This window comes from Coregonus clupeaformis, unplaced genomic scaffold, assembly GCF_020615455.1.
Source record: "Coregonus clupeaformis isolate EN_2021a unplaced genomic scaffold, ASM2061545v1 scaf0567, whole genome shotgun sequence".
Classification (NCBI taxonomy): Eukaryota; Metazoa; Chordata; class Actinopteri; order Salmoniformes; family Salmonidae; genus Coregonus; species Coregonus clupeaformis.
In genome coordinates, this window is record NW_025534022.1 from 43,268 (window position 1) to 70,649 (window position 27,382).

At 41.5% G+C, this 27,382-nt stretch overlaps 1 protein-coding gene and 1 pseudogene across 1 annotated transcript; both read left to right on the forward strand.

Annotated features, from left to right (window-relative positions):
- The first annotated feature begins 739 nt into the window (after positions 1-739).
- On the forward strand, positions 740-12,108 carry LOC121559936 (GTPase IMAP family member 7-like). Its single transcript, XM_041872966.2, has 3 exons — positions 740-888; positions 10,476-10,565; positions 11,145-12,108. The coding sequence occupies exons 1-3, from the start codon at positions 849-851 to the stop codon at positions 12,005-12,007; spliced, it is 993 nt and encodes a 330-aa protein (XP_041728900.1). The 5' UTR covers positions 740-848; the 3' UTR covers positions 12,008-12,108.
- Positions 12,109-22,145: 10,037 nt separating this feature from the next.
- On the forward strand, positions 22,146-25,990 carry LOC121559943 (annotated as a pseudogene).
- The last annotated feature ends 1,392 nt before the right edge of the window (positions 25,991-27,382 follow it).

Sequence of the window (27,382 nt, forward strand, 5' to 3'; positions counted from 1 at the left end):
CTCAAACTCAATCAACATACGAACGTGAACTGTCCAATGCTAATATTTGCTCAGCTGTTTGCTAATCTTCCTCTTCGGCTTGATGTTGCCAATACCGGAGCTAACAAACGGGACTATTTAGTTACAGCCACACACTAAAACCTGTTTGAACATACAGTAGTTGTCAAAACAGTTAGTTAGTTAGCCCCTTACTCCAAAACTCTCCGCCAGACGTTTGTTCTTCTTACTACGAAAATCCTTAATGATATTTGAACTTCCCTCGCTTGAATCGAGCAGCCATCTTTGTCAATACATTTTGAGACGCACCACAGCGCAGAACGTTGTTGACGCACATGACGTCAGACGTCGTCGGGCTGTACAATTAAAATATATGAGTACAGTTACAGTATACAGATAAAATAGTTGAGTTCAGGAAAGGTAAATGTTACATGAACGTTAGCGTAACCCAATACTTTAGAGTCAGGACAACGACTTTCCACGTAATAAGTTTACATCACTCCGTTTTTTTTACTGCATGACACTGTTAGGGTTTACAGTGTAGTTACATTTGAAAATTCAGTTTTATTTGTTATTTCATTTTTAACCTTTTTTTTCCACCAGAAGGAGATGTATATGTGTCCAACACATTTCATTTCACCCATAGATGTGGCCTAGCTTCTGATTCTGGCAAGCAGCCAAGGTTAAACAGCGACACCCAATCAGAATTCAGACTCTGCCTGCTCCTGAGTAGATTAATGTTTGACTAGCAACACTCATTGGCTTGAAATGACTAGTTGCTGGGAAAATGAAACTTAACAGAATGTAAGGTGCAGCACATTGGGCGCTGCTTCAGCTCTCTCAGTGACAACATGGAACAACAATTAACAGATCTGTGCAACCACACTAAAAGTGTGGTTATTGTTGATGATCACAAGTTTACTGGAGAACGGAGACCAAGTAGAGACTTTCGGACAAGGTGGATGTCGTAGTAAATATTAAAATGTTATAGCTTGGTCTGACTAAAATCTTGTGCATGACCCATTTTAATGTTAGGAGCTTGTTTTCAGTCAATGCTGTTCCTATGCAAGAACAATGGACAGAGCCAATATCTTCTCAAGGACAACTCCCACGCCACAGGCCACAATCTGGTTGCTCCCCACGAGACTTTCCTTTGAGAACATACACACATTCACACACACATCTCCATGCATACGCACACTCATCCTCATGCCTCACGAGTTACGCACACACACAAACTGCACATCTTTCTACTGGTCGGTGCCTAGGGCAGAGGACTCTGCCGTGCACAAAATGGGGCTTCTACTCTGGACAGAGCAGACCCGCCTCCTACGCTTCGGGAACCAATCAAGGGACTAGAAGAAGGACCCCTTCCTTTGTGTTGCATTGTATAAAGTAATGCTGAAAACTCTGTTTTTGATCCCTTTTCAACTGTCTCGATAAGAGGCAACTGAAATGGGTCCATGCATGTAGCTTGAGCAGATACCAGCTATCTCTGTGTTTAATAAACTGCCTTTTGCTTAAACATATTCCTCTCCGTCTAGCGTCGTTGGTTCTGTACTTCCTCTCCTGTATGGTTTCACCAACAAAAATGGTAGCAGAGGATGGTTTTAATTCGATCTAAAAGTTGGTGCGAGAGGAAAAAGGCAAATCATCGATCTAAAAACAGACGGAAGAGTGACCTGAAAATCCTGGAGAAATCAACTATTCGTCTTGGCTCAGGAAACCTGATCAGAGCGCGCTCTTCTAAAAAGGTATGCAGAGCCTGTTAAAACGAAATCTTGCATATTGTATTATAGACCAATACCAAATTTTGATCAGAAGTACTGAGCGTGAGTATGAATACTTGTTAAATAATTTCCATCCTAAATGAATTAAGGCATACATGAGATATCTCGTACTGTGATTTATATTAATTAATCTATGTGAAGGCATAGTGGAAATCATAGTATAGATCTATGTGGAAGTTAAATCTATGTGAAGGCATAGTGGAATCATAGTATAGATCTATGTGGAAGTTAAATCTATGTGAAGGCATAGTGGAATCATAGTATAGATCTATGTGGAAGTTAAATCTATGTGAAGGCATAGTGGAATCATAGTATAGATCTATGTGGAATTTGCTGTGTTTTATATTTTAACGTGTCTGTGTTATATCTTAAACGTGTAATGGATGATGGGAAGTTATAGTGAGACTTATGAGACCGAACACCAATCTGTGGAATTGAGTGAATTTGACCTAGGGTTTCAGGAACCAGGGACTGGGGAGACTGATATTGAAGTTGTGCAATGATTCTAGAACAAGCGTGAGATAACTAAAGTGTGGTGTGTGCTGTGTGTAGAAATTACTGCATTGGTATATGTGACTGGAATTCTGACTTTTATGATAATGATTGCACTACACATAATATAAAAACAATCAGCCTCTTTATATACGAGGGTGTCGTACATGAAATAAGTCTGTATTTGATACCGATAATACATCCAAGATAGAGAAAGCAAGATGGCAGGACCAAACATAACCATACCCAAATTCAATGAATACTTAGAACAACGAATGACAGGGAGAGTAATGCCAGGTCCACCAAGGGAGGGAGGTCATATGCCCGCCCTTGATGTACAACAGATAGAAATGACTGATTATGTGTAGAAATTGACGGAATTTTCTGCAGCACTCTCTTCTCAGGTGCAGAAGGCCCAAGAGGGGGAGCTGTCGGGAAGTACGCTGCCGCTGAAGGTAAACGTGGGAGACTGGGTAAGGGTTAAAGTCCACAAGAGAAAGTGGCTGGAACCCAGGTGGACTGGACCGTACGAAGTGAAGGAGGTTACTTCACACTCAGTCCAGGTCAGAGGTAAATCAGGCGCACCCTGGCACCATCTAACACACTGTACTCCAGCCCCCACTCCTTCCAGACCATTGTCTGAAGTAAGAGCTGATTTGAGCAGCGAGAACCAATCCTGACAACACAATGAAGAAACCCTAATGGGAACAACAATCTCACTCAGGGTGAAGAATAACTTTTTTCCCCCTGGGAGAGATTGGGAGTGTCTGAATGTTTGTATGTATGTTTTCTGATAGGAATTGGACTCCTGCTGGGCACTCCTTATGAGGGGTTGTTGTGTGAAGCTATTTTGAATTACTTTAAATTTACTTGTAATATAGAAGAGGTGGCTAAGGGATTTTTAACAGTACCAACCATGGGGGGGGAAATCCTCACAAGAGGTCCCAGAATTTACTGGGGACGAGAAATGCTTGATGTAATTAAAATGGAATCCAGAGATAGAAGAAATCTCCATTATATAACGAGGTGGAGGGAGAGGTATGGTTTTGAGGGACGTCTGGACGCAGATAAACTCGAATCCATGCTTAAACAGATACATAAGGTGTGTAAAGGAGAAATAAGCAGTGAGAGAGAGAGAGAGTAGGAGGGGGCCAGTACCCACTGATAGCCTTACCTAATCTATTGGCGGGGAATGATAGGGGCCCCAGCAACCTTAGATGTATACAGTAATAATAATAATATGCCATTTAGCAGACAGGCCATGAACACAGAGGACGTGGCCAGAGCGGTAGAAAGAATGACCCACCCCAAGACAGGAATAGTAAGGTTTGGGCTGCCGTTAGAGGGCAGTGGGTTTCAGGGGATGCCCATAGGACACTTTTGCCATGGGCCGATTACGGAGAGTATGTTGGGAAAATAACTGAATTGTGTAATAGCCTCAGAGAGACATGCAATCCATCATGAGAGAAAGTCAGACAGGAGAGAGGAGAGAGAGAGAGAAGTCCATCCCCCAGCTTTGAGTGTGAGAAAGAGGAAGATAAGGCGTGACTAGTCCTTGAGGGAGAAATAGTAGACTCTAGTGGGGGGGAAGACTAAGGAACCCTTTGATCCAAATTGTGAGGTGTTTGAATTGGCTACTATTGACTTAGCACTTCAACAGGAACAGAGAAACCTAATTTGGCATTGACAGTAATGGGTATGAAAATTAATTGGATGATGGGGTTTTGTGTTGAATTAGAGACAGTGAGACTATTAGTCAATACCTAGGAGAGAAGAGAGGTTACGGTAGCAAAGACAGACAAGAAGGAAATAGTAATAGTGGAGACAGGAGTGAGTGGAAGTGTTACAATTGTGACAAAACGGGACATTTTGCTAGAGAATGTGAGGAACCGTGTAGTTACTGCAAGGAAAGGGCACCAGTTAAGAAACTGTAGGCAGAAGGGGAAGAGAGAAATCAGGAGTCCTCATGACCTGGCTGTTTGGTTGTTGTTTTTTAATTGGGGTTTTCAAATAGAAAACAACACACCTAGTATGATGTTTATAAAGCCTTGTTGTTTCAATTTTGGAGGGTTTTCAGCAGGTCAAGGGTTATAGGTCTTAAAGGTGCACACAGTGAATTTTATGGATTTTTTAGGTTTTGGCTGAGTTTGGGGTATATATGATTTCTTATGAGAATGAATGTCATGAGGACTTAATGAACACTTGGGATAACTAACATTTATGAAATATTTAGAATAATGGTAATTGTTTAGTATACTATGGGATTAAACAGTTCGTTAAATGATTTCAATGGCCTCTGAACTCTGTTTTAACATTCTGGTGTTAATTAATCATCCACACTAGTACATTCTAAAGGCATGAGAGGAAGACTTTAAGATAGTTTATTTTACTAAGTTGAGGGTAATTTATAGTACTGTGAAAATTGTGAAGAATATTATAATTTGGTAATAATATATTTGATTTGAACCATAAATAACAGAAGAGAGAGTGGAGGAATGGCAATTGGATAATGAAATACCAATATTAACTAAAGTGATTGTTTAGGTAGGTGGTAATATTGACACATGGCCAAATCATGTGTCAAAGAGGGGGATGGTTGGATTAAATATTAAATATATACGAAGGAGAGGACAAAATACTTTAAAAAAAAAACATGTATGATAGTTTATTAACCACACCTGTATGTCAGAGGTTTTGTGCCCCACAGGTGAACTAAAGGAGAAGGTGACCCACTCTATCTAACCAGGAGACTGAATCAGGCCTGGCGGGAAGGGCCCTACCAAGTACTGCCTTTGCCAGCAGAATAGCTGAGAGATCCATCTGGGTGCATGTCACACACTGTACAAAACCAGCTACACCTGACGAACAAACACAGAGTTAGGAGAAAGATCCGATCACCACTATGGTTCGGGGGTTGCCTCCTTAACGAAGATTCCCTTACCCTGTCTGATCATCCCTGTGTGAGTTCGATAGAAGGTAAAGCAATGGGTTGGCCTCTGGCATCTGACATGTTCTCAGGGCAAGGGTGGGGATTCACAGGTCTCCCGACGGTAGGTAGCTGTCTGATTGTGGGGGCCATATTCCTAACACACACGGACCCTCCTGTTTCAGCCAGAAGTGGTAGTTAACCTAACACAAGTTGAAAAGGCATAGGAGACAGCTAGACGTAGGGAAAGGGGAAATTCTAGAGTAAACCTCTCTGAGGGAGGTAGTGAGACCGGGGCTGTGATAAAGATAGTGCAAAACTATGGACCTGGAGGAAGTAGTACAGGTGGAAACGGGGTATAGAAATCTTAACCTGTGGTTGGAATGGATTCAGTATACGGAAAAAAACTATGTCTAAAGAGGACTGTTTTGCCTGTAGGACAGCCAAACCAGGGATAACAACTACTCCGTTCCCCTTGACAGGCTTTAACTCTCTGTCAGGTTTTTCCTCCATGCAAGCCACCTGGGAATGTGGTGAAAGAGTCTTATGGTAACTTGCACTATCTGTTTCCCCCGATAACAAAATCATCCCGACCTGGGTTGCCTCAGTTTGAAGTCACAGGGGATTCTAAATTGTTTTTCTAGGACTAGTAAGGATAGGATACAGGGTAGGGCATCTTAGCTCCTGCTCCCACACAGAGAATATCACAACTAAAAGAGACCATGATTAATCTCTCCTCTTTGTTGCAGCCAGAGGATTATAGGAGCCAAAAAACCAGACCCGTGCTGACATCTGATGGATGTGTGGTGATAACTGATTGTGAACTCACCTACATAAGCAAACAATCAAACGTGTCAGAGACTGGTGAGTTGTCACATAGAAAGTAGGACCTCCTCCCGGGATCCTTTGATGAAAGGATATATATTGATGGGATCCACAATCAGATCGCAGCTGGGTTTGAATCAAGTATTTTCTGGTGGTCAAACAATTAATAAAAATGTAAATTGGATAAATTATATTTAATATAACCAGCAAAAGATTTATTAACCACACTCGTGATGCAATAAAGGGATTAGCTGAGCAGACAGCGGCAACTAGCTTAATGACATGGCAGAATAGAATAGCTTTAGATATGCTTTTGGCTGAGCGGGACGGGGTTTGTGTTCTGTTTGGATATATGTGTTGTACTTTCATCTCCAACAATATAGCACCGGACGGGCCCGTGACCAAAGCGCTTGAGTGACCATCACCACGCTGGCGAAACGAACTGGTTGAGAACTCTGGTATTGATAGCTCCATAAACGGTTGGTTTGATAACGTATTTGGTAAATGGAAAACTATTGTTGTGACTATTCTGGGTGAAGTTATGGCCTCTATGGGTATACTTGTTCTTTGTGGATGTTGCCTTATTTCCTGGCTGAGTGACTGGTTTGGTGAGTACTCTACTATGGTGGTTACTGGATTTCTGACCCTAGTAATTGTGTTTTTGCTGTTAATGTGTTGTGCTGCTTGCATCGTCCCCTGTCTCAGGAGGTCAGTGGTAGGAGTGGTGCAGGCGTCGGGTATGATGCTGTTGTTACCGGCCCAGGATGATGCAGGTGACTCTGCTACTGACTCTGAGACCAAGCTGGATGATCCATGTTTTGCCTAGTAAAATACATACACGCATTTATTTTCAGTTCTTCCTCATTTATTACCTTATGTTTTTACTAACCACTGTGATTGTTTATTCTTCCTGATGTGAAGGTAAAGGATTCCTGGGTGGCTGGTAGCCAACTCAGTACATGTTAGGTGTAGGGGAGGAATAGAGGGTTAAAATTATTATTTTTATTTTTTATTAACATTAAATGTTGTGATTTAATTTCCATATCCTGTTATTCTTAAGGGTGATTATACTCTGTTTAGAGTGACACCATAAAATTGTTGGGTTTTATTTTTTGGATCTGTATGTGATGAATAGCTTGGAAGGAATGCATTAATGAGGAGCACTGTACTGATATGGATTGTTTCACATAAACAGGCTGATAAGAACACTCTCTCTTTGTTGTCTGTGAAACTGTCCTTGAACATGGGTACATGGAGTACAGTTTTTGGGGGTGTCTTTTGGGTGCTGACTGTTGTACTATTAATAAAAACGTCGATAGAATTAACTACATACATTAATGTCCAGAAATTAGAAAACTGGACTCAACAAGGTTTTGAGGCTGTTCATGGACAACTAGCTGCAACTTCATTAATGGCTTTTCAGAATAGAATTGCTGTTGATATGTTACTTGCTGAAAGAGGGGGTGTGTGTGCTATGTTCGGGGAACAATGTTGTACTTTTATTCCTAATAATACTGCTGCAGATGGAAGCTTGACAATTGCTCTAGAAGGTTTGAGGACTCTTAATGGTAAAATGAAGAGCCACTCAGGGGTGGATACTTCAATGTGGGACTCTTGGATGGATGCGTTTGGTAAATATAAAACGCTTGTTTCTTCTATACTTGTATCCATCTCTGTTTTTGCTGCAATTCTAGTGCTTTGTGGATGCTGTTGCATTCCATGCATACGGACGCTGACAACCAGGATTATAACCACCGCTATTGATCCAAATCCTGCAGATAACGGTCAGATGTTTCCTTTGCTTGCTATTGACGATGCTGACCAAGGATATCTGGATGATGAATAGCATCTAAGCTTTTTGTCACGTCTCTTGTGAGACGTGAAGAGGGGGAATGTAAAACTTTATCTTCTGATAAAGTTTTCCCTATTTTGCCAATTGCAGCATTTAAGCTTTATGTCACGTCTCTTGTGAGACGTGAAGAGGGGGAATGTAAAACTTTATCTTCTGATAAAGTTTTCCCTATTTTGCCAATTACACTGTTAGCTTGTGTCACGTCTCAAGTTTTCCTTCTTTACTGTTACTTGGTCACGTCTCTGGGGAGACGTGAAGAGAGGGATTTGTCGTAGTAAATATTAAAATGTTATAGCTTGGTCTGACTAAAATCTTGTGCATGACCCATTTTAATGTTAGGAGCTTGTTTTCAGTCAATGCTGTTCCTATGCAAGAACAATGGACAGAGCCAATATCTTCTCAAGGACAACTCCCACGCCACAGGCCACAATCTGGTTGCTCCCCACGAGACTTTCCTTTGAGAACATACACACATTCACACACACATCTCCATGCATACGCACACTCATCCTCATGCCTCACGAGTTACGCACACACACAAACTGCACATCTTTCTACTGGTCGGTGCCTAGGGCAGAGGACTCTGCCGTGCACAAAATGGGGCTTCTACTCTGGACAGAGCAGACCCGCCTCCTACGCTTCGGGAACCAATCAAGGGACTAGAAGAAGGACCCCTTCCTTTGTGTTGCATTGTATAAAGTAATGCTGAAAACTCTGTTTTTGATCCCTTTTCAACTGTCTCGATAAGAGGCAACTGAAATGGGTCCATGCATGTAGCTTGAGCAGATACCAGCTATCTCTGTGTTTAATAAACTGCCTTTTGCTTAAACATATTCCTCTCCGTCTAGCGTCGTTGGTTCTGTACTTCCTCTCCTGTATGGTTTCACCAACATGGATAATTGTATAATATAAGGCAGTTTATTCAGAGGTAAAGATATCTGTAAATCGCGTGCACGGACCCGTTCGTCAACCTCGTAGGGAGATATCTGAGAGCGAGCCCCTAAACATTGTGTGCTGACATTTTATACAATAAAATAAAGTAGGTTGATTCTAGTAGTTCTGATCTTCTGATTGGTCCTGATGAGTTGGTCGAGGTCACCTCCAGGCTAGTGTCACTGTTGCATTGGCTCTGAGTCGGGTTCTCTGTCTTCAGATGTTCAGCCTAAGAGAAGGGGGTTTTTGTGTGTGTGTGTGCTTAACAATGATGATGTGTGTGTGTGTGTGTGTGCGTGTGTGTATGTGTGTGTGTGTGTGTGTGTGTGTGTGTGTGTGTGTGTGTATGTGTGTGTATGTTTAACAATGATGATGTGTGTGTGTGTGTGTGTGTGTGTGTGTGTGTGTGTGTGTGGGGGTGTGTGTCCTCAGCGCAAGAACTCGTGAGTTGGGAGAACTGAGAGACCTATGGCGTGGGTGTTGTCCATAGCCACCTGCTGATAAGGCCGACAAGATAGAAGTCCTTGTGCATTGTATTAAATACAAAGGCCCAACACAAGATGGGTCATGCACAAGATTTTAGTCAGACCAAGCTATAACATTATATATTTACTACGACATTATATATTATTATAAGTGAGTATTAAACTTAACTACCTTACTAATTACATTTTGTACAACAATCTACTCTACAGTATTTAAATAACTGTAGCGCAATATAAAGTAGACATTTTATTGATACCAGGTCTGTTAACATTTATGCATAAATAATCATATGATTACATCACTTATCATCAAAATGTCAAAACAATAAAATCATATAGCTGTTAACAATCACATTATGCTGTACAGTATGTTTGTATTTATACACGTTTTAATATTGTAGAACAGTGAAAGGAGAAACATGGTTAGACTTTAGTGTAGTATACTGTATCTTGTTCAAGGGGGCCGATCTTGGGTCAACAACCATCTTATAGCAGGTTGTTGCTGTGAGGGACACACCTGCAGGTTTCTGTCAGTACTGACTAAGGTCGCGTTCCACTGCTTAGACGTTGCATGCATCAACCAATGGTTGACTGACAGATTGCTAAAACACATGATGTGGTTAGCTGATATGTAAAATACCTATCCAGGCGTTGTAAGATCTGGCGTCAGCAACGTCTGAGCAGAGTAACGCACCCTTTGTGTTCCGACACATTAAGCGCTGGTTTCAGTTATACTGATTCCACTTAATTATTGTTTGAACTTTTCCTGTCTGTTTACACAGTAGCTGTGATGTTAATGGGAACACGACGTCTAACTGGTCTATCTGGTCTTGACACGTAGCAGCCAGGCAACGGTAGAATAATAGCCATGTTTAGATCGTCATTTGATATGCATATAAGTAAAATATGTCCACCTGATATAGGCTACGTTGTTAGGGAATGTACTGTGTTTATCGACAGTTATACCACATATCATGAATATTTGTATAGTTTATGGTTTTATAGTTTTTATTGTTTGAAAGTCAAATAGCTGAGAAAAATATATAATTTAGTTCATCCTCATCTGTAAACGTTGGAACTTTGCCAAACACTCTAGGATGAGTCACCGAAGAAATGTGGACTTTGTATTTTGTAACGAGGTCATCATCTGTTTCCATGCTTTTGATTGGCTGCAGTAGTAGTAATGGCTCAAGGAAGAGGAATGATTCTGAAGATTCTGTTCCTGTTGATACTCTGTCTGCAAGACTTCACTGGTCAATGCCAAGGTACACACACACACACACACACACACACACACACATACACATACACACACACACTTGTTTGTTTGTTTGTTTGTTTATTTGGATCCCATTAGCTTTTGCAGAGGCAGCAGATTTTCTTCCTGGGGTCTACAAAAAAACACAAAACATGACAAATAACACAACACTGATAGACAAGGACAGTCACACAAATAAATACATACATATATATTATAATAATAATAATACAATACAATAAAAAAATATGAGTGTGTTTGTTTGTGTGTCCTTTCACAGTTCCCGCCATTCCATGACAAGTTTAATCTTTTTATTCATTTTTATTTAATTTTTTTGACTTGGGGACTGGTGGCATGTCCTGTGGGGTATATATGGGTGTATGAGCTGAATGTTATTAGATTATTTGACTAGAAGAAAACATTTAATGTCTCGTCAACCCTCAACCAGGAAAGACACAGACACACATACAGACACACACACACACACACACACATATACTGTATGCATGGACATACACAGAATTTTCAGTAGCCTTTTATCAAGACACCCACTATCAAATCAAGCATTTCTTGTCTGTTTCCACAGTTTCAGGGCAGCCCTCTGACCTGAGGATAGTTCTGCTGGGAAAGACTGGATCAGGGAAGAGTGCAACAGGAAACACCATCCTGGGGAGAGTAGTGTTTAAGGTGGATGATTCTCCAGTGTCTGTGACTGCACAGAGTGAGAAACAGAGTGGAGTGGTGGATGGAAGGAAGATTGATGTCATCGACACCCCGGGGCTCTATGACACTAACATGTCTCCAGAAGAGATGACAAGTGAAATAGTCAGGTGTGTAGAGGAGTCAGTCCCAGGACCTCACGCCTTCCTGCTGGTGATCAGACTGGGGGTGAGGTTCACAGAGGAGGAGCAGAACACTATGAAGTGGATCCAGGAGAACTTTGGAGAAGACGCCTCAATGTATATCATCTTGCTGTTCACACATGGAGATCAACTGAAGGGCAAATCAGTGGAGGGGTTTCTGGCTGAGAGCAAAGAGCTACGGAAACTCATCAATATCTGTGGAGGCAGATATCATGTCTTCAACAATAGAGAGCAGAGAGACAACACTCAGGTCCCAGAGCTGCTGAAGAAGATAGAGGAGATGGTGAAGAGGAATGGAGGACAACACTACACCAACGAGATGTACCAGGAGGCCCAGAGAAAGATCAAAGAAGAGGAGGAGAGGAAGAGAGAGGAAGAGGAGAAGAGAGAGAGAGAGAGGAAACAGAAGGAGAGAGAAAGGATAAGAAGAGAAGATAGATTGTATCGATGCAAGTGGTCAGCCTTTGTCAGTGCGGCTGCATTGGGTTGGGGAGCCCTGTACACCTCTCCATTGTGGTTAATAGCAGGGACTGTAGTAGGCATGGTGGAAGGTTATGACTGCATGGATACCTATTTCAATTGGTAGAACACCAAGCGCTGTATATGGTCGTAGAATTGATGCATTCGGAAAGTATTCAGACACCTTGACTTTTTCAACATTTTGTTATGTTACAGCCTTATTCTAAAATGGATTAAATAAATACAAATCAATCTACACACATTACCCCATAATGACAAAGTTAAATCAGGTTTTTAGAAATACCTTATTTACATAACTTTTCAGACCCTTTGCAATGAGACTCGAAATGGAGCTCAGGTGCATCCTGTTTCCATTGATCATCCTTGAGATGTTTCAACAACTTGATTGGAGTCCACCTGTGGTAAATTCATGATTGGACATGATTTGTAAAGGCACACACCTGTCTATATAAGGTCCCACAGTTGACAGTGCATGTCAGAGCAAAAACCATGAAGTCAAAGGAATTGTCCGTAGAGCTCAGAGACAGGATTGTGTCGAGGCACAGATCTGGGGAAGGGTACCAAAAAAATGTCTGCAGCATTGAAGGTCCCCAAGAACACAGTGGCCTCCATTATTCTTAAATGGAAAAAGTTTGGAACCAACTGAGCAATGGGGGGGAAAAGGGCCTTGGTCAGGGAGGTGACCAAGAACCCGATGGTCACACTGACAGAGCTCCAGAGTTCCTCTGTGGAGATGGGAGAACCTTCCAGAATGACAACCATCTCTGCAGTGCTCCACCAATCAGGCCTTTATGCCTTTATGTTAGAGTGGCCAGACGGAAGCCACTCCTCAGTAAAAGGCACATGACAGCCCGCTTGGAGTTTGCCAAAAGGCACCTAAAGGACTCTCAGACCATGAGAAACAAGATTCTCTGGTCTGATTAAACCAAGATTGAACTCTTTGGCCTGAATGCCAAGCGTCCTTTCTGGAGGAAACCTGGCACCATCCCTACGGTGAAGTATGGTGGTGGCAGCATCATGCTGTGAGGATATTTTTCAGCGCCAGAGCCCAGACTTGAACCCAATCGAACATCTCTGGATAGACCTGCAAAAGCTGTGCAGCGACGCTCCCTATCCAAGTTGACAGACCTTGAGAGAATCTGCAGAGAAGAATGGGAGAAAATCCTAAAATACAGGTGTGCCAAGCTTGTAGCATCATACCCAAGAAGACTCGAGGCTGTAATTGCTGCCAAAGGTGCTTCAACAAAGTACTGAGTAAAGGGTCTGAATACTTATGTAAATGTAATATTATGTTTATCCTTAACCACTGATTCCTCGTCTGGTCTCTTCTCTGCACCTGGGTCCAACCTCACCATGTCACAGCTGTAGTAGGTTGAAGGTTATGACTGCATCAACTCCTATTTCTATTGGTAGAACACCAAGTGTTGGGCTTGCCTGTTTTGCATTTTAGTTTGCCATATTATGGACTTAGTCTTTTACCAAATAGGGCTATCTTCTGTATACCCGCCCTAACTTGTAACAACACAACTGATTGGCTCAAACGCATTAAGGAAAGAAATTCCACAAATTAACTTTTAAGAAGGCACACCTGTTAATTGAAACGCATTCCAGGTGACTACCTCATGAAGCTGGTTGAGAGAATGCAAGAGTGTGCAAAATATGTTTTGATTTGTTTAACACTTTTTTGGTTAATACATGATTCCTAATGTGTTATTTCATAGTTTTGATGTCTTCACTATTATTCTACAATGTAGAAAATAGTAAAAAATTAAGAAAAACCCTTGAATGAGTAGGTGTTCTAAAACTTTTGACCGGTAGTGTATATCATGAAGTTAAAAAAGCTGCACACAAACATGGTCTCTTTTTTGCTTTCTTGAGTAAGGCAGCTCCAAAATGCAGGTGTTTCAGCCTAGCTCAGTGCTTTCTGTGGTGGTGGGGCAGCCAGCAGAAAATACGGAGCGTTGCGCCGTGATTGGCACAGTGTTCTGTCACTCATGGGGACACTATGTCACCGCCAGGTCTAAGGGTAGACCTAGAAAATTCAAGCCCCTTGGGTGCGGCCATAGAGTTACATTGGAAGTGCCCATCCAAGAAGGCTCAAGGTCATTGGCCACAGATAAAATGACGTCAAATCTAGTTATATCTACAAAAGCTTTGATTGGACTGATCGTGTCAATGTCATACTTTCAAAATCTTAGCTAGCAGTCATCATCATGAATCAAGTCGACAATCTACTGGCAAATCCGTTTTAATCCTTGTCATATGAAGATAAATAATGAAGAGAAATTATAGATCAAACGTATCGGTGCTAATCAGCCATTGGAGATAAACATTACACAACAAGTTGGAAATCGCAAATTCAACAATGAGTGGTTTGTAAGGAATCAGTGACAGTGGCTAACTGCAAGCATTGCAAAGCAATCACCAGCCTGTGATTCAGTGGAGTGGCTGTGTGGTCCCAAATCTGGGATTAAGGGGCTCTTTTCCAAGTTTAAAATGATAAACATTCAACATTGGCCATGCTGTCAATGAAGCATGATTTGTGCCGCGCTCAAAACAACTGTTAACTGTGAAAACGTGAGTTCAAGACAACTGGGAAGTCGGGAATAAACAAGCTCCGACTGGGAAAATACATTTTGAACGGTCATCCAACTTGGAATTGTAAATCCGGCCTCTTTCTAGAGCTACGTCATCATGATTCAACCTTGGTTTTTGTTTCGAGTTCCCAGTTGTCTTGAAAGCGCCATAAATCCAGAGAACGCCAGACTTTGATGACAAAATTTGCCACGAAGGACCGGCGCGCCACCTTCCTGTTCAAGTGAGCACAGCACAAGAAGGTGAGTCCAAAAATGTATTGTATGCTGCTGCATAAATGATGTAATATGCCAGGGAGATATGTATACTGTAGCTAAGAAAGTAATACTAAGTGTATGTTGTGTAGTGAGCTGTTAGTAGCCCATGTGCCTCACCCTAATAATTTGGTCTATTTACCCCTCTTAATTTCGCCTACTGTTCTGACTTCGTGGTGCACATGTAGCGTATAACCTGTTTTTAGAGAAATGTAATCATTGAATATTGTCTGCTTATATGCCACTTTATTTATCCTATGGTTCTGACTTGGTGTTCAGGGAGAACACTCTAAGAACGGCCCAAGGTCTGAATTATGTCGCTGTACATTTCAAAAGTGCTAAACAAATAGTTATATTGACTACGTCCATCCTAGCTCGCTCGTTAATGTTTTAATCGAAATTACGGATTGCCTCTTATCCGCTTGTCGTCCCCTTATGCCATAGTTTGTACATCTCAATTGTCAGTAGAAACCACATTTGTTTAAGCAAGTCAGCCATATCAGCTATGTTTTTTTTTAAGGCAGTAAATGAGGCTGAATGAACTGTTTCCCTGCCAGACAAGGCTCCGCTGATAGCCAGGTGTAGCGGTGGTAAGGATTCACTCCATGGTGCTGAAAAGAAACCTCTGCTGTTGGGACAGCTTTATGTAGGCCCTAACAGTTTGTGGGCACCGTTTGTCACCGTTATAGTGCAATTAATGTCTTGTTTAGTGGTGTGTTGTGTTGTGTTGTGTAGTGGCTTTGCTGGAATGCATCCCACTTTCTTTCTTTTTTTTGCCCCACCAAGATTTACATGCTAAAATCGCCACTGTATATAGTGCATTCGGAAAGTTTTCAGACTCCTCGACTTTTTCCACATTTTGTTACGTTACAGCCTTATTCTAAAATGTATTAAATCAAATGAAACCTCATCAATCTACACACAATACCCCATAATGGCAAAGCGAAAACAGGTTTTTAGAGATTTTAGCACATTTATTAAAAATAGAAAACAGACCGATATTGGCACAAGATGGAGGGAATGTTTGAACGAAATTACAGTCAATGGAAATGTACGCTTAATCCCGTATAAACTAATGTATATAATTATTTATACAAGAGACACATTTCACAAATTCTACAGCACAACGACAGAGTCATGTCTTAAGTATAAAACTAACAACGACTCAATAATCCATGCCTTCTGGGAACGCTGTAAAGTCCAAAGGTTATCGGCGATGGTAGAAAGTTGGCTGTCAGAAGTATTACAATATAAACATCACTCATATTGAAAAAACGTATGCAAAAAAACCTGGAAAATAATCAATCAATTATTGAAATATTGAAATAGAATGGGTGACCTGAGAAAAACGAATTGGTACAATTTAAGGCCATGTGGCAAACAACAATGCAGGCAGTAGGAATGGAGGTGTGAGTAAGCGGGTCTGGGCAGATGATATGTAGTCATTGTTTGTGTACGTCTGTAAGTTGTTGTTCGTACATATGTATGCTCAGTTGGTTGTGGGTTCGATTCCCATGGGGGGCCAGTATGAAAATAAAAAAATAATGTATGCACTCACTAACTGTAAGTCGCTCTGGATAAGAGTGTCTGCTAAATGACTAAAATGTAAATGTATCCAGACAGACAGTGGTCTCTCCTCATAGATAGTTAGTATCCAGACAGACAGTGGTCTCTCCTCATAGATAGTTAGTATCCGGCCAGACAGTGGTCTCTCCTCATAGATAGTTAGTATCCTGACAGTGGTCTCTCCTCATAGATAGTTAGTATCCTGACAGACAGTTGTCTCTCCTCATAGATAGTTAGTATCCAGACAGACAGTGGTCTCTCCTCATAGATAGTTAGTATCCGGCCAGACAGTGGTCTCTCCTCATAGATAGTTAGTATCCATACAGACAGTGGTCTCTCCTCATAGATCTGTCATTTTAATCACGTACTCATAGCCCTCCTTCTCAAACGCCACTGGATGAGAAGGTCAGAGGGGAGGGACCTGTAACCTTCTCACCGGGTGAAAAGTGATTGATTGCATTTGTTTTGGAACCTTCCTCCTCTCTTCTCTTCCTCCTATTCTGTCCACCACCTTCCTCCTCATCTCTTCCCTTCTATTCTTGTGCATCACCGCCATCTACAGGACAGTAAGTAATACTGCAGGGCAGTTATGGTTTCCTATTCTAATGTTGATTGTTGTTAAAAAAAAAAAAAATGACGGTAGAACTATTCAATACAGCTTCATTTAACAACACTGTCAGTGTTGAATGTTGACAACACAAAAGGGAAACTACTCAGTGCTGCAGCAAGACATGTGGTTGGCCACAGACACGTCTTGTTCAAGCATATAGTATACCTCCCACTTCATAAACAGACGCTGTTCATCCAGACGTGTGAGTGAGACACAGTCGTGCACTTCAGCGTTACCTCATAGCGTCTGAAATATTATCGTCATTATACACAGATGAGGAATAAAGAAGCATTAAGAAAGCAAGACGATCAAGGTGAGCCACAATGACCTCATAAAGTAAAGTTTTTAACCCATAAGAGACTAGGCCCTGTCTAAGCCGGGGGGGTTCTACTATTGGGGTTTATTCATGGATGTCAAGGGAAGCTAGACTTCCCCCTCCAAAAAAACGAACAAGAACAAAATAAAAAATTAACATAAAATAATGTATATTTAGTCTCTCTGTGTTTCATAATTGTCCTTTAATTCACAAGAGGCTGAAAGTATCTCACCGGAGAAAGCATCCAGGCGAGCGAAACAGCGCCCCTCTGTTTCTCTATGTGTAGGCCATCTATCTCTTTTGCACCCCAGTATCTCTATTTGCACATAATCTCTTGCACATCTAGCATTCCAGTGTTAATACTATTGTAATTATTCTGCACTATAGCCTATTTATTGCCTTACCTCCATAACTTGCTACATTTGCACACACTGTATATATATTTTCTGTTGTATTTCTGACTTTATGTTTTTTTTTTTTACCCCATATGTAACTCTGTGTTGTTTTTGTTGCACTACTTTGCTTTGTCTTGGCCAGGTCGCAGTTGTAAATGAGAACCTGTTCTCAACTGGCTTACCTGGTTAAATAAAGGTGAAATAAAAAAAATAAAAAAATCTATCTGATGCTGTCTGGACCAAACGAGTATGACATTGTTGCCGCCCGTAGCATTGAATGGAATGCAAGGGAAGCCTGCGAGCATTTGGCCTCCCTTGATTAAAAAAAGTATAAAAAATTAGCCAATCAGCGTTGAGCTAAACTGAGTGAGCTGAACTGTGCACCAAAAAAAAGGGTCAAGGCAAGCCAGCTTGGATTCTGGTGTCACTCCTATCAAATCGCATTGAGAGCAGACGTAATTTATAGAAACAACTTGAATTTTTGCATCTCGTTGTGTTGTTGTCCTCCGGTGGCTAGCTAGCTAGCTACAATTGTCCCTTTCCTAAATTAGCCATGGATGGAGATAGGGACTTGGACTTGTGGTTTTACTTAATTCTCCGTACTGGCCAATAATTATAACGGCGATTCTGATCAAACCATTAATTCATACATGGTTGTGCCCCTGGCCTGAGAGGATGGAAGTTCAATATGCAGCTAGATGTAGAAGGCTAATGTTAACTAGCTAACGTTGCCCATGGATGGAAGTTAGGCTAGCGAGCAAACATTTTAGCCAGGTAGCCTAGGACTACAAAAACTAAAAGTGTGTACCGTATGACAGAGTGATAGAGCGTTTTGGCTACATGAAAGAGAGGAGGATGGGATTGGCGTTTCTCTATAAGTAGGGTGAGTCAACATGTTGTTTCTATTTACACGAACGCGCATGCACGCGCACACGCACACACACAGAAATCAGAACCATGGACAGCCACATCATATTTAGCTTACGTTGATTGGACTAAAATAGTTGTTGGTATCTTTTAGTTGTCACTGTATTAGGTTATGGTGAGGTGATTTGATGATGTTGAAATGTTGAAGTTGAAATGGTGCTGGAATAGTGGAGGGAGGCAGCTCCTGTTGTCTTTGTGACTTGCGGTAACTCTCTGTGGTTCTAAATCAATAGCTGTTTAGTGGTCCGAATATGTCGGAAACATTAACTTGTTTGACCATGCTGTAGGTCATGTAACTGCCTGTTACATATAAATATGCTTGGTGGACTTCACCAGACAGAGAGGTTGCTCTCCGGTTTTGGGATGAAACAAAGGTGTGGTTGAATTTATTCTGCCACTGTGTCTTCTTATTGTCTCGGCCTTAGAACCTATATATCACGGTGGCAAGGCATATGAACTAACAGGTTATAGAGTAAACAACGCAATTATTACAACCCAGGTTGTAATATGGCTTTTTTCTGGTTTCCCCAGTGATTTTACCCACGCACCGCTACTGGATTCTACTAAGATATATGGAAATGTTTTCATACCCAGGATGATTTAGCTATTTGATTTTGAATTTTAACCCCTTGAAGTATCCCCCAAAAATATAAATAATTATTAGCCCATACAAACGCATTGAATAACAGATTCACTACATGGAACAACAGAAAGTCCCACAAAAAAATCTAAAGGAAGTTTGTTCTGAAGTGTATTTAACCCCTTTATTTTTTGTACTAAACAGTTTCCATATATACACTACCGTTAAAAAGTTTGGGGTCACTTAGAAATGTCCTTGTTTACGAAAGAAAAGCATTTTTTTTGTCCATTAAAATAACATCAAATTGATCAGAAATACTGTGTAGACATTGTTAGTGTTGTAAATGGCTATTGTAGCTGGAAACGGCTGATTTCGTACAGAGGCCCAATATCAGCAACCATCAGTCCTGTGTTCCAATGGCACGTTGTGTTTGCTAATCCAAGTTTATCATTTTAAAAGGCTAATTGATCATTAGAAAACCCTTTTGCAATGATGTTAGCACAGCTGAAAACTGTTGTGCTGATTAAAGAGGCAATAAAACTGGCCTTATTGAGACTAGTTGAGTATCTGGAGCATCAGCAATTGTGGGTTCGATTACAGGCTCAAAATGGCCAGAAACAAATAACTTTCTTCTGAAACTCATCAGTCTATTCTTGTTCTGAGAAATGAAGGCTATTCCATTCGAGAAATTGCCAAGAAACTGAAGATCTCGTACAACGCTGTGTACTGCTCCCTTCACACAACAGCACAAACTGGCTCTAACCAGAATAGAAAGAGGAGTAGGAGGCCCCGGTGCACAACTGAGCAAGAGGACAAATACATTAGAGTGTCTAGTTTGAGAAACAGACACCTCACATGTCCTCAACTGGCAGCTTCATTAAATAGTACCCGCAAAACACCAGTCTCAACATCAACAGAGGCAACTTCGGAAAGCTGACCTTCTAGGCAGAGTTGCAAATAAAAAGCCATATGTCAGACTGGCCAATAAAAATAAAATATTAAAAACAGTGGACTTTTTCGTTGTAACTCAAATGAGTTCAAATTCTTCTAAAAGTTTGCAGTGAAGTCTGATATTGATTTATATCCTCAGTGACTATGCCATCAATGTTGAGTCTTCTAACCATATTCAGTTCACCTCTTCTCTTTTCCAAATTAAATAAATACCTGCTGTTCTTTTCACCCTTTTCTTACCACTGTTTTCTAGATCTTATAATATCTCTAGCTTTAAATGCGGCATAGGCGGAGGCAGTGGATTGAGACGCATCAAATGCAAAAAAATATATATATAATATTATAATTATAATATCTCTAGTCTAAACGAACAGATTTGCACGGGATTGTTGTATTATGCTAATTGACCTTAGGGGGTTAAGTTCTCAAATGGAAATAAAGTGCAATGAATTTAGGAAACGTAGGAATCAACTGTCTGCCATACAGTAAGTGCACATTGTTAATAGTTAATTATATCTCTATGATATATATTATTGTGTGCAGAATCGTTCTTAGAGGACAGGGACAGGGTGCGTCTATCGGGTGAGTATGTATATTCATGTTTTACCACACTAATGTAGTTCTGAATACGTTTCTAGTAATTATATTTCTGTTTTTAAAATGTATTTGCAGGGGAAATTGTTACAGTTGTTGTGTGAGGCTGAGGCAGAGGCTGAGGCTGAGAGAGAGTGTCACGATCGTCGTATGGAGTAGACCAATGCGCAGCGTTAGTTGCAAACATACTTTCATTTATTTAATGAATGCACGAACAAAACAATAAACGATTACGTGACGTCCTCGGTACAACACAACCGACACGGAAACAAGATCCCACATACACAAAGGGAAAACAGACAGTTTAAATATGGCTCCCAATCAGAGACAACCCGCAACAGCTGACACTCGTTGCCTCTGATTGGGAGCCACTCTGGCCAACATAGAAATACAACAACTAGAACTCCCGACATAGAAACACAACACATAGAATTAACACACCCTGGCTCAACATATAGAGTCCCAGAGCCAGGGTGTGACAGAGAGAGAGAGAGAGGAAGGGAGGGAGAGAGAGAGAGTTTTAGAACACATGTATAGCTACTTCCCTTACAGGTTATTTGACCAATATTGTTGTAGCAACATAACACTGCGGCAACAAGATTTGAAAGTTTAGTCGATAATGTTGTTTGATCGGTGGTTTGGCTATTAGCTGGACAAACGTACCGTAGGCTTCGTGAAAAGGGCAATACTGTTAATATGACCGTGTGTTAGTGCTGGTTTTCAGTAATCTATGTAAATCCCAAAGCAGGAAAATTCTCAGCAACAAACTACGGATCAAATTAAGATCCTACACCTGTATGTATTGTTGTACTCGACGGAAGCAACTCTATATGTATTTAAAATGTGTCAAATAAAACTAATTCATTCATTCATCAATCAATTCATTCATTCATTCTTCAGAACTTGGCGTACATTATAACTACCTGCCCTCTTGGGTCTCCAGGCCCGGTCCAGATTCAACCAACTCCTAGCCTGGCCCCTTAGCCTGCCCCCTACAGCCTGGCCCCTTTACAACCAACCCCTAGCCTGGCCTCTACAGCCTAAATACATCATGTCTATCTGGAGGAGTTGGACAGGAACAAGCAACATGGTAGTGGCTCTACCTTGCCTTCTGATAGGTTAGGTAGAACTGGCCGCCATATTGCTGATACCTGCCCAAGCCTTCCAGATCTACTCCAGTCCCTGGGAGTTGGGGCTAGGAGATGTCTGGGCTAAGGGATTGTTTTCTAGAAACTGTCCACGTGCTTCGTCCCAAATGGCAGCCTGTTTCCTACATAGTGCACTACTTTTGACCAGGGCCCTGTTCTAAAGTAGTGCACTATATGGGGAATGGAGTGACATTTGGGACGCTGCCCATGTTTTCCAGAACTGTAGACAATGCAGGGAAGCAAGAACCACCCCTTCATTCTGCCAGATGCACAGGATATAACTTCCTTTGTTTGTGAGAGAACTTCCGTACTCAGACCGCTGGTTCAACGCAGGCAGGGGACCTGAAAGAGCTGTTTGTGGTGATATTTAACAATATATTGGCGAAGAGGGACAGAACCATGGCTGAAGGTATAACTAAATATTTGTTTTAATATCTTATATTATATAATGAAATACCATATACGTTTACTGTTTGAGAAGGATGTTGCAGACTGAACTGTTCATTAAACCTGGAACACGTGTAAACCTGGAACACGTGTAGCTATCACAATGATTCTGTAGTTAAAATTAAGCTAATACAAAATGGTTTTACATTGAACTGAAATATACTTGTTATGTTATCCTACCAGCTGTACCACTCAGAGAGACGGAGCTGAAACTGCTGCCTGAGTCTGATGGGTGTGGTTCAACAAATCATGATGGTATGTACTCTGTTTGGACTGAGACGTTATGGTCTCTCATGGTTGGATCAAATCATGATGGTATGTACTCTGTTTGGACTGAGACGTTATGGTCTCTCATGGTTGGATCAAATCATGATGGTATGTACTCTGTTTGGACTGTGATGTTAAGGTCTCTCATGGTTGGATCAAATCATGATGGTATGTACTCTGTTTGGACTGAGACGTTATGGTCTCTCATGGTTGGATCAAATCATGATGGTATGTACTCTGTTTGGACTGAGACGTTATGGTCTCTCATGGTTGGATCAAATCATGATGGTATGTACTCTGTTTGGACTGAGACGTTATGGTCTCTCATGGTTGGATCAAATCATGACGGTATGTACTCTGTTTGGACTGAGACGTTATGGTCTCTCATGGTTGGATCAAATCATGACGGTATGTACTCTGTTTGGACTGAGACGTTATGGTCTCTCATGGTTGGATCAAATCATGACGGTATGTACTCTGTTTGGACTGAGACGTTATGGTCTCTCATGGTTGGATCAAATCATGATGGTATGTACTCTGTTTGGACTGAGACGTTATGGTCTCTCATGGTTGGATCAAATCATGATGGTATGTACTCTGTTTGGACTGAGACGTTATGGTCTCTCATGGTTGGATCAAATCATGATGGTATGTACTCTGTTTGGACTGAGACGTTATGGTCTCTCATGGTTGGATCAAATCATGATGGTATGTACTCTGTTTGGACTGAGACGTTATGGTCTCTCATGGTTGGATCAAATCATGATGGTATGTACTCTGTTTGGACTGAGACGTTATGGTCTCTCATGGTTGGATCAAATCATGATGGTATGTACTCTGTTTGGACTGAGACGTTATGGTCTCTCATGGTTGGATCAAATCATGACGGTATGTACTCTGTTTGGACTGAGACGTTAAGGTCTCTCATGGTTGGATCAAATCATGACGGTATGTACTCTGTTTGGACTGAGACGTTATGGTCTCTCATGGTTGGATCAAATCATGATGGTATGTACTCTGTTTGGACTGTGATGTTAAGGTCTCTCATGGTTGGATCAAATCATGATGGTATGTACTCTGTTTAGACTGAGACGTTATGGTCTCTCATGGTTGGATCAAATCATGATGGTATGTACTCTGTTTGGACTGTGATGTTAAGGTCTCTCATGGTTGGATCAAATCATGACGGTATGTACTCTGTTTGGACTGTGATGTTAAGGTCTCTCATGGTTGGATCAAATCATGATGGTATGTACTCTGTTTGGACTGAGACGTTATGGTCTCTCATGGTTGGATCAAATCATGATGGTATGTACTCTGTTTGGACTGAGACGTTATGGTCTCTCATGGTTGGATCAAATCATGATGGTATGTACTCTGTTTGGACTGTGATGTTAAGGTCTCTCATGGTTGGATCAAATCATGATGGTATGTACTCTGTTTAGACTGAGACGTTATGGTCTCTCATGGTTGGATCAAATCATGATGGTATGTACTCTGTTTGGACTGTGATGTTAAGGTCTCTCATGGTTGGATCAAATCATGACGGTATGTACTCTGTTTGGACTGTGATGTTAAGGTCTCTCATGGTTGGATCAAATCATGATGGTATGTACTCTGTTTGGACTGAGACGTTATGGTCTCTCGTGGTTGGATCAAATCATGATGGTATGTACTCTGTTTGGACTGAGACGTTATGGTCTCTCATGGTTGGATCAAATCATGATGGTATGTACTCTGTTTGGACTGAGACGTTATGGTCTCTCATGGTTGGATCAAATCATGATGGTATGTACTCTGTTTGGACTGTGACATTATGGTCTCTCATGGTTGAGTCAAAACATGACACACCACACATTACAGCTGGGCAACTTATAATACTAACTTACTAGTAACTTTGAGCAGGATGGTTATGGTTCAAATAATCGTTGAATGAATCATTGAATGAATCTTTGAATGAATCATTGAATGAATCACTGAATGAATTGAAATAATAAATAACATACATTAGCTCTATTTCACAGTGTGACAGTTGAATTACTTTTAATGTTTTGTTGTTGTTGTTATAATCACTGGGAGCTACATTGACTTTATCTGTGTGGTTTTTACAGGGTCAGGTTTGACCACCGACCTGAGGATTGTGTTGCTGGGGAAGACTGGAGCAGGGAAGAGCGCAACAGGAAACACCATCCTGGGGAAGAATGTATTTAAAGTCGACTCTTCCCCTGCGTCAGTGACCGGACAGTGTGAGAGGCAGAGTGGAGAGGTCAACGGGACAAAGGTGCATGTGGTTGACACACCAGGCCTCTTCGACACAGCCAGGTCGGGCGAAGAAGTGAAAGAGAAAATAGAGGAGTGCGTTAACATGTCCGTCCCGGGCCCCCACGCGTTCCTGCTGGTGATCAGGCTGGGGGGTGAGGTTCACAGAGGAGGAGAGGAACGCCGTGAGGTGGATCCAGGAGAATTTTGGCGAGGACGCCTCCATGTACACCATCTTGCTGTTCACCTGTAAAGATCAGCTGAAGGGGAAACAGGTGGCAGATTCTCTGAAGATGTGCAAAGAGCTACGGAGACTCTCCATCACTTTAGGTGGCGGGTATCACTCGTTCAACAACGACGCGAAGACGACCCGACCCAGGTCGCACAGCTGCTGGACAAGATCAAAGAGATGGTGGAGCTGAACGGAGGAGAGCACTACACCAACGAGATGTACCAGAAGGCTCAGAGGAAGATCAGAGAGGCGGAGGAGCGGAGGAGGGAGGAGGAGAAGAGAAGGAAGGAGGAGGAGGAGAGAAAATTAAAAGAAGAGGTGAAGGTGGAGATAGAAAAGGAAAAGGAGGAAGAGAGAAGGGGAAAGGGGGATAAAAAGAGGAATCTCCACATCTCATTAGCAGTAACAGCTGTTTGTGTAGTAGTAGGGGTGATCATAGCAACAGCTGCTGATACTACGGTAGCCCTGGCTCTAGCTCCGCTGGTACTGCTGCTGGGAGCAGCCAGTGGAATAACGGCTGTCTGCCTGAAGAGAGGAAGGTGTGGAGCTAAAACACCGGTCTCCGTAGCTGTGTAACAATCACATCTACCTCATCAAGGCTGTGTTTACACAGGCAACCCCATTCTGATCTTTTGCCACTAATTGGTCTTTTGATCAATCCGATCTCTTGTCAATAATTGGGCAAAATATCAAAATTTGTCTGCCTGTGTAAAGATTAGAATTTGTCTGCCTGTGTAAAGATCAGAATTTGGCTGCCTGTGTAAAGATCAGAATTTGGCTGCCTGTGTAAACGCAGCCGAACAAGACCAAACAACAGGAACATGGATTGAATGATTGATTGATTGATAGATAGATGGTTTTATTGATTGATTGATTGGCCTTTTTCACACTTTGTTACCTTATACGTGGGAACTTTGATAAAAACATTGTTGTAAACCTATCCCTTCATTATTTTTCTGGCTGTCCAGTGATCTATTTATTGAATCATATGTTAAGTGAAAACATTTATGAACTTAACAAAGAGAAGTAAATGGTCTGACTGTTTTTATTAAATTTTTCTGAAATGTTTTATAACATGTTTCCTCCCTGTAAATACATCCTAGTATTATGTCAGAGTGACTTTCTTTCTGTTCTCTTGGAATAAGGTGCCTACATCCTGAATTATAATAGCCTACCAGTAAGCCAAGGTCCACCCAGGGCAAGCTCTGCCAAGACCCACACAGAAACAAACATCCACTTGCTGTCCTGACTGAATCAGAAAAATAAGTTATTATTATTGAGGTGATGATGATTTGATTCATCATCATGCCATAAAGACAAAGAACAACATATATAGAATGCATAACTAAAAATACAGTACCTTTCATTACCAAAGCCATGTTCACTGCACATATTGCTGAACAATTCAACCCTTTTGTTAGTGTCATTGATATGGAAATTCACATACAAATATTCAGTTCATAAGCATTGACTGTAATCCCGCTAGGGTCCTGTGGTGAAACAACTGCTGTGCAAGGTATTGGGCAACAGCTTTACTCCGGGGCCTGTATTCACAAAGGCTGTAATGTTACAAAATGTGGAAAAAGTCAAGGTGTCTGAATACTTTCCGAATGCACTGTATAAAGCCTGCTGTGAGTAGAGCAGGAGGAATGAATTGATACCACAACATATACAGTGACTTCGGAAAGTATTCAGACCCCTTGACTTTTCCCACATTTTGTTGTGGTACAGTTTTATTCTAAAATTGATTACATTGTTTTTCCCCATCATCAATCTACACACAATACCCTATAATGACAAAGCAAAAACATGTTTTTAGAATTTTTTGCTAATTTATTAAAAACGAAAATATCAGATTTACATCAGAATTCACACCCTTTACTCAGTACTTTGTTGAAGCACCTTTGGCAGCGATTACAGCATCGAGTCTTCTTGAGTATGACGCCACAAGCTTGGCACACCTGTATTTGGTGAGTTTCTTCCATTCTTCTCTGCAGATCCTCTCAAGCTCTGTCAGGTTGGATGGGGAGAGTTGCTGCACAGCTATTTTCAGGTCTCTCCAGAGATGTTCGATCGGGTTCAAGTCCGTGCTCTGGCTGGGCCACTCAAGGTCATTCAGAGACTTGTCCCAAAGCCACTCCTGCGTTGTCTTGGCTGTGTGCTTAGGGTCGTTGTCCTGTTGAAAGGTGAACCTTCGCCCCCAGTCAAGGATCTCTCTGTACTTTGCTCCGTTCATCTTTACCTCAATCCTGAATAGCCTCCCAGTCCCTGCCGCTGAAAAACATCCCAACAGCATGATGCTACCACCACAATGCTTCACCGTAGGGATGGTGCCAGGTT

Excerpts from the sequence above, each read along its gene's own strand:
- LOC121559936 (XM_041872966.2), top strand. The coding sequence starts at position 849 with ATGGAACAACAATTAACAGATCTGTGCAACCACACTAAAA. Across the intron at positions 889-10,475 it reads TCTGTGCAACCACACTAAAA|TAGTAGTAATGGCTCAAGGA; the intron begins GTGTGGTTATTG and ends GATTGGCTGCAG. Across the intron at positions 10,566-11,144 it reads CTTCACTGGTCAATGCCAAG|TTTCAGGGCAGCCCTCTGAC; the intron begins GTACACACACAC and ends CTGTTTCCACAG.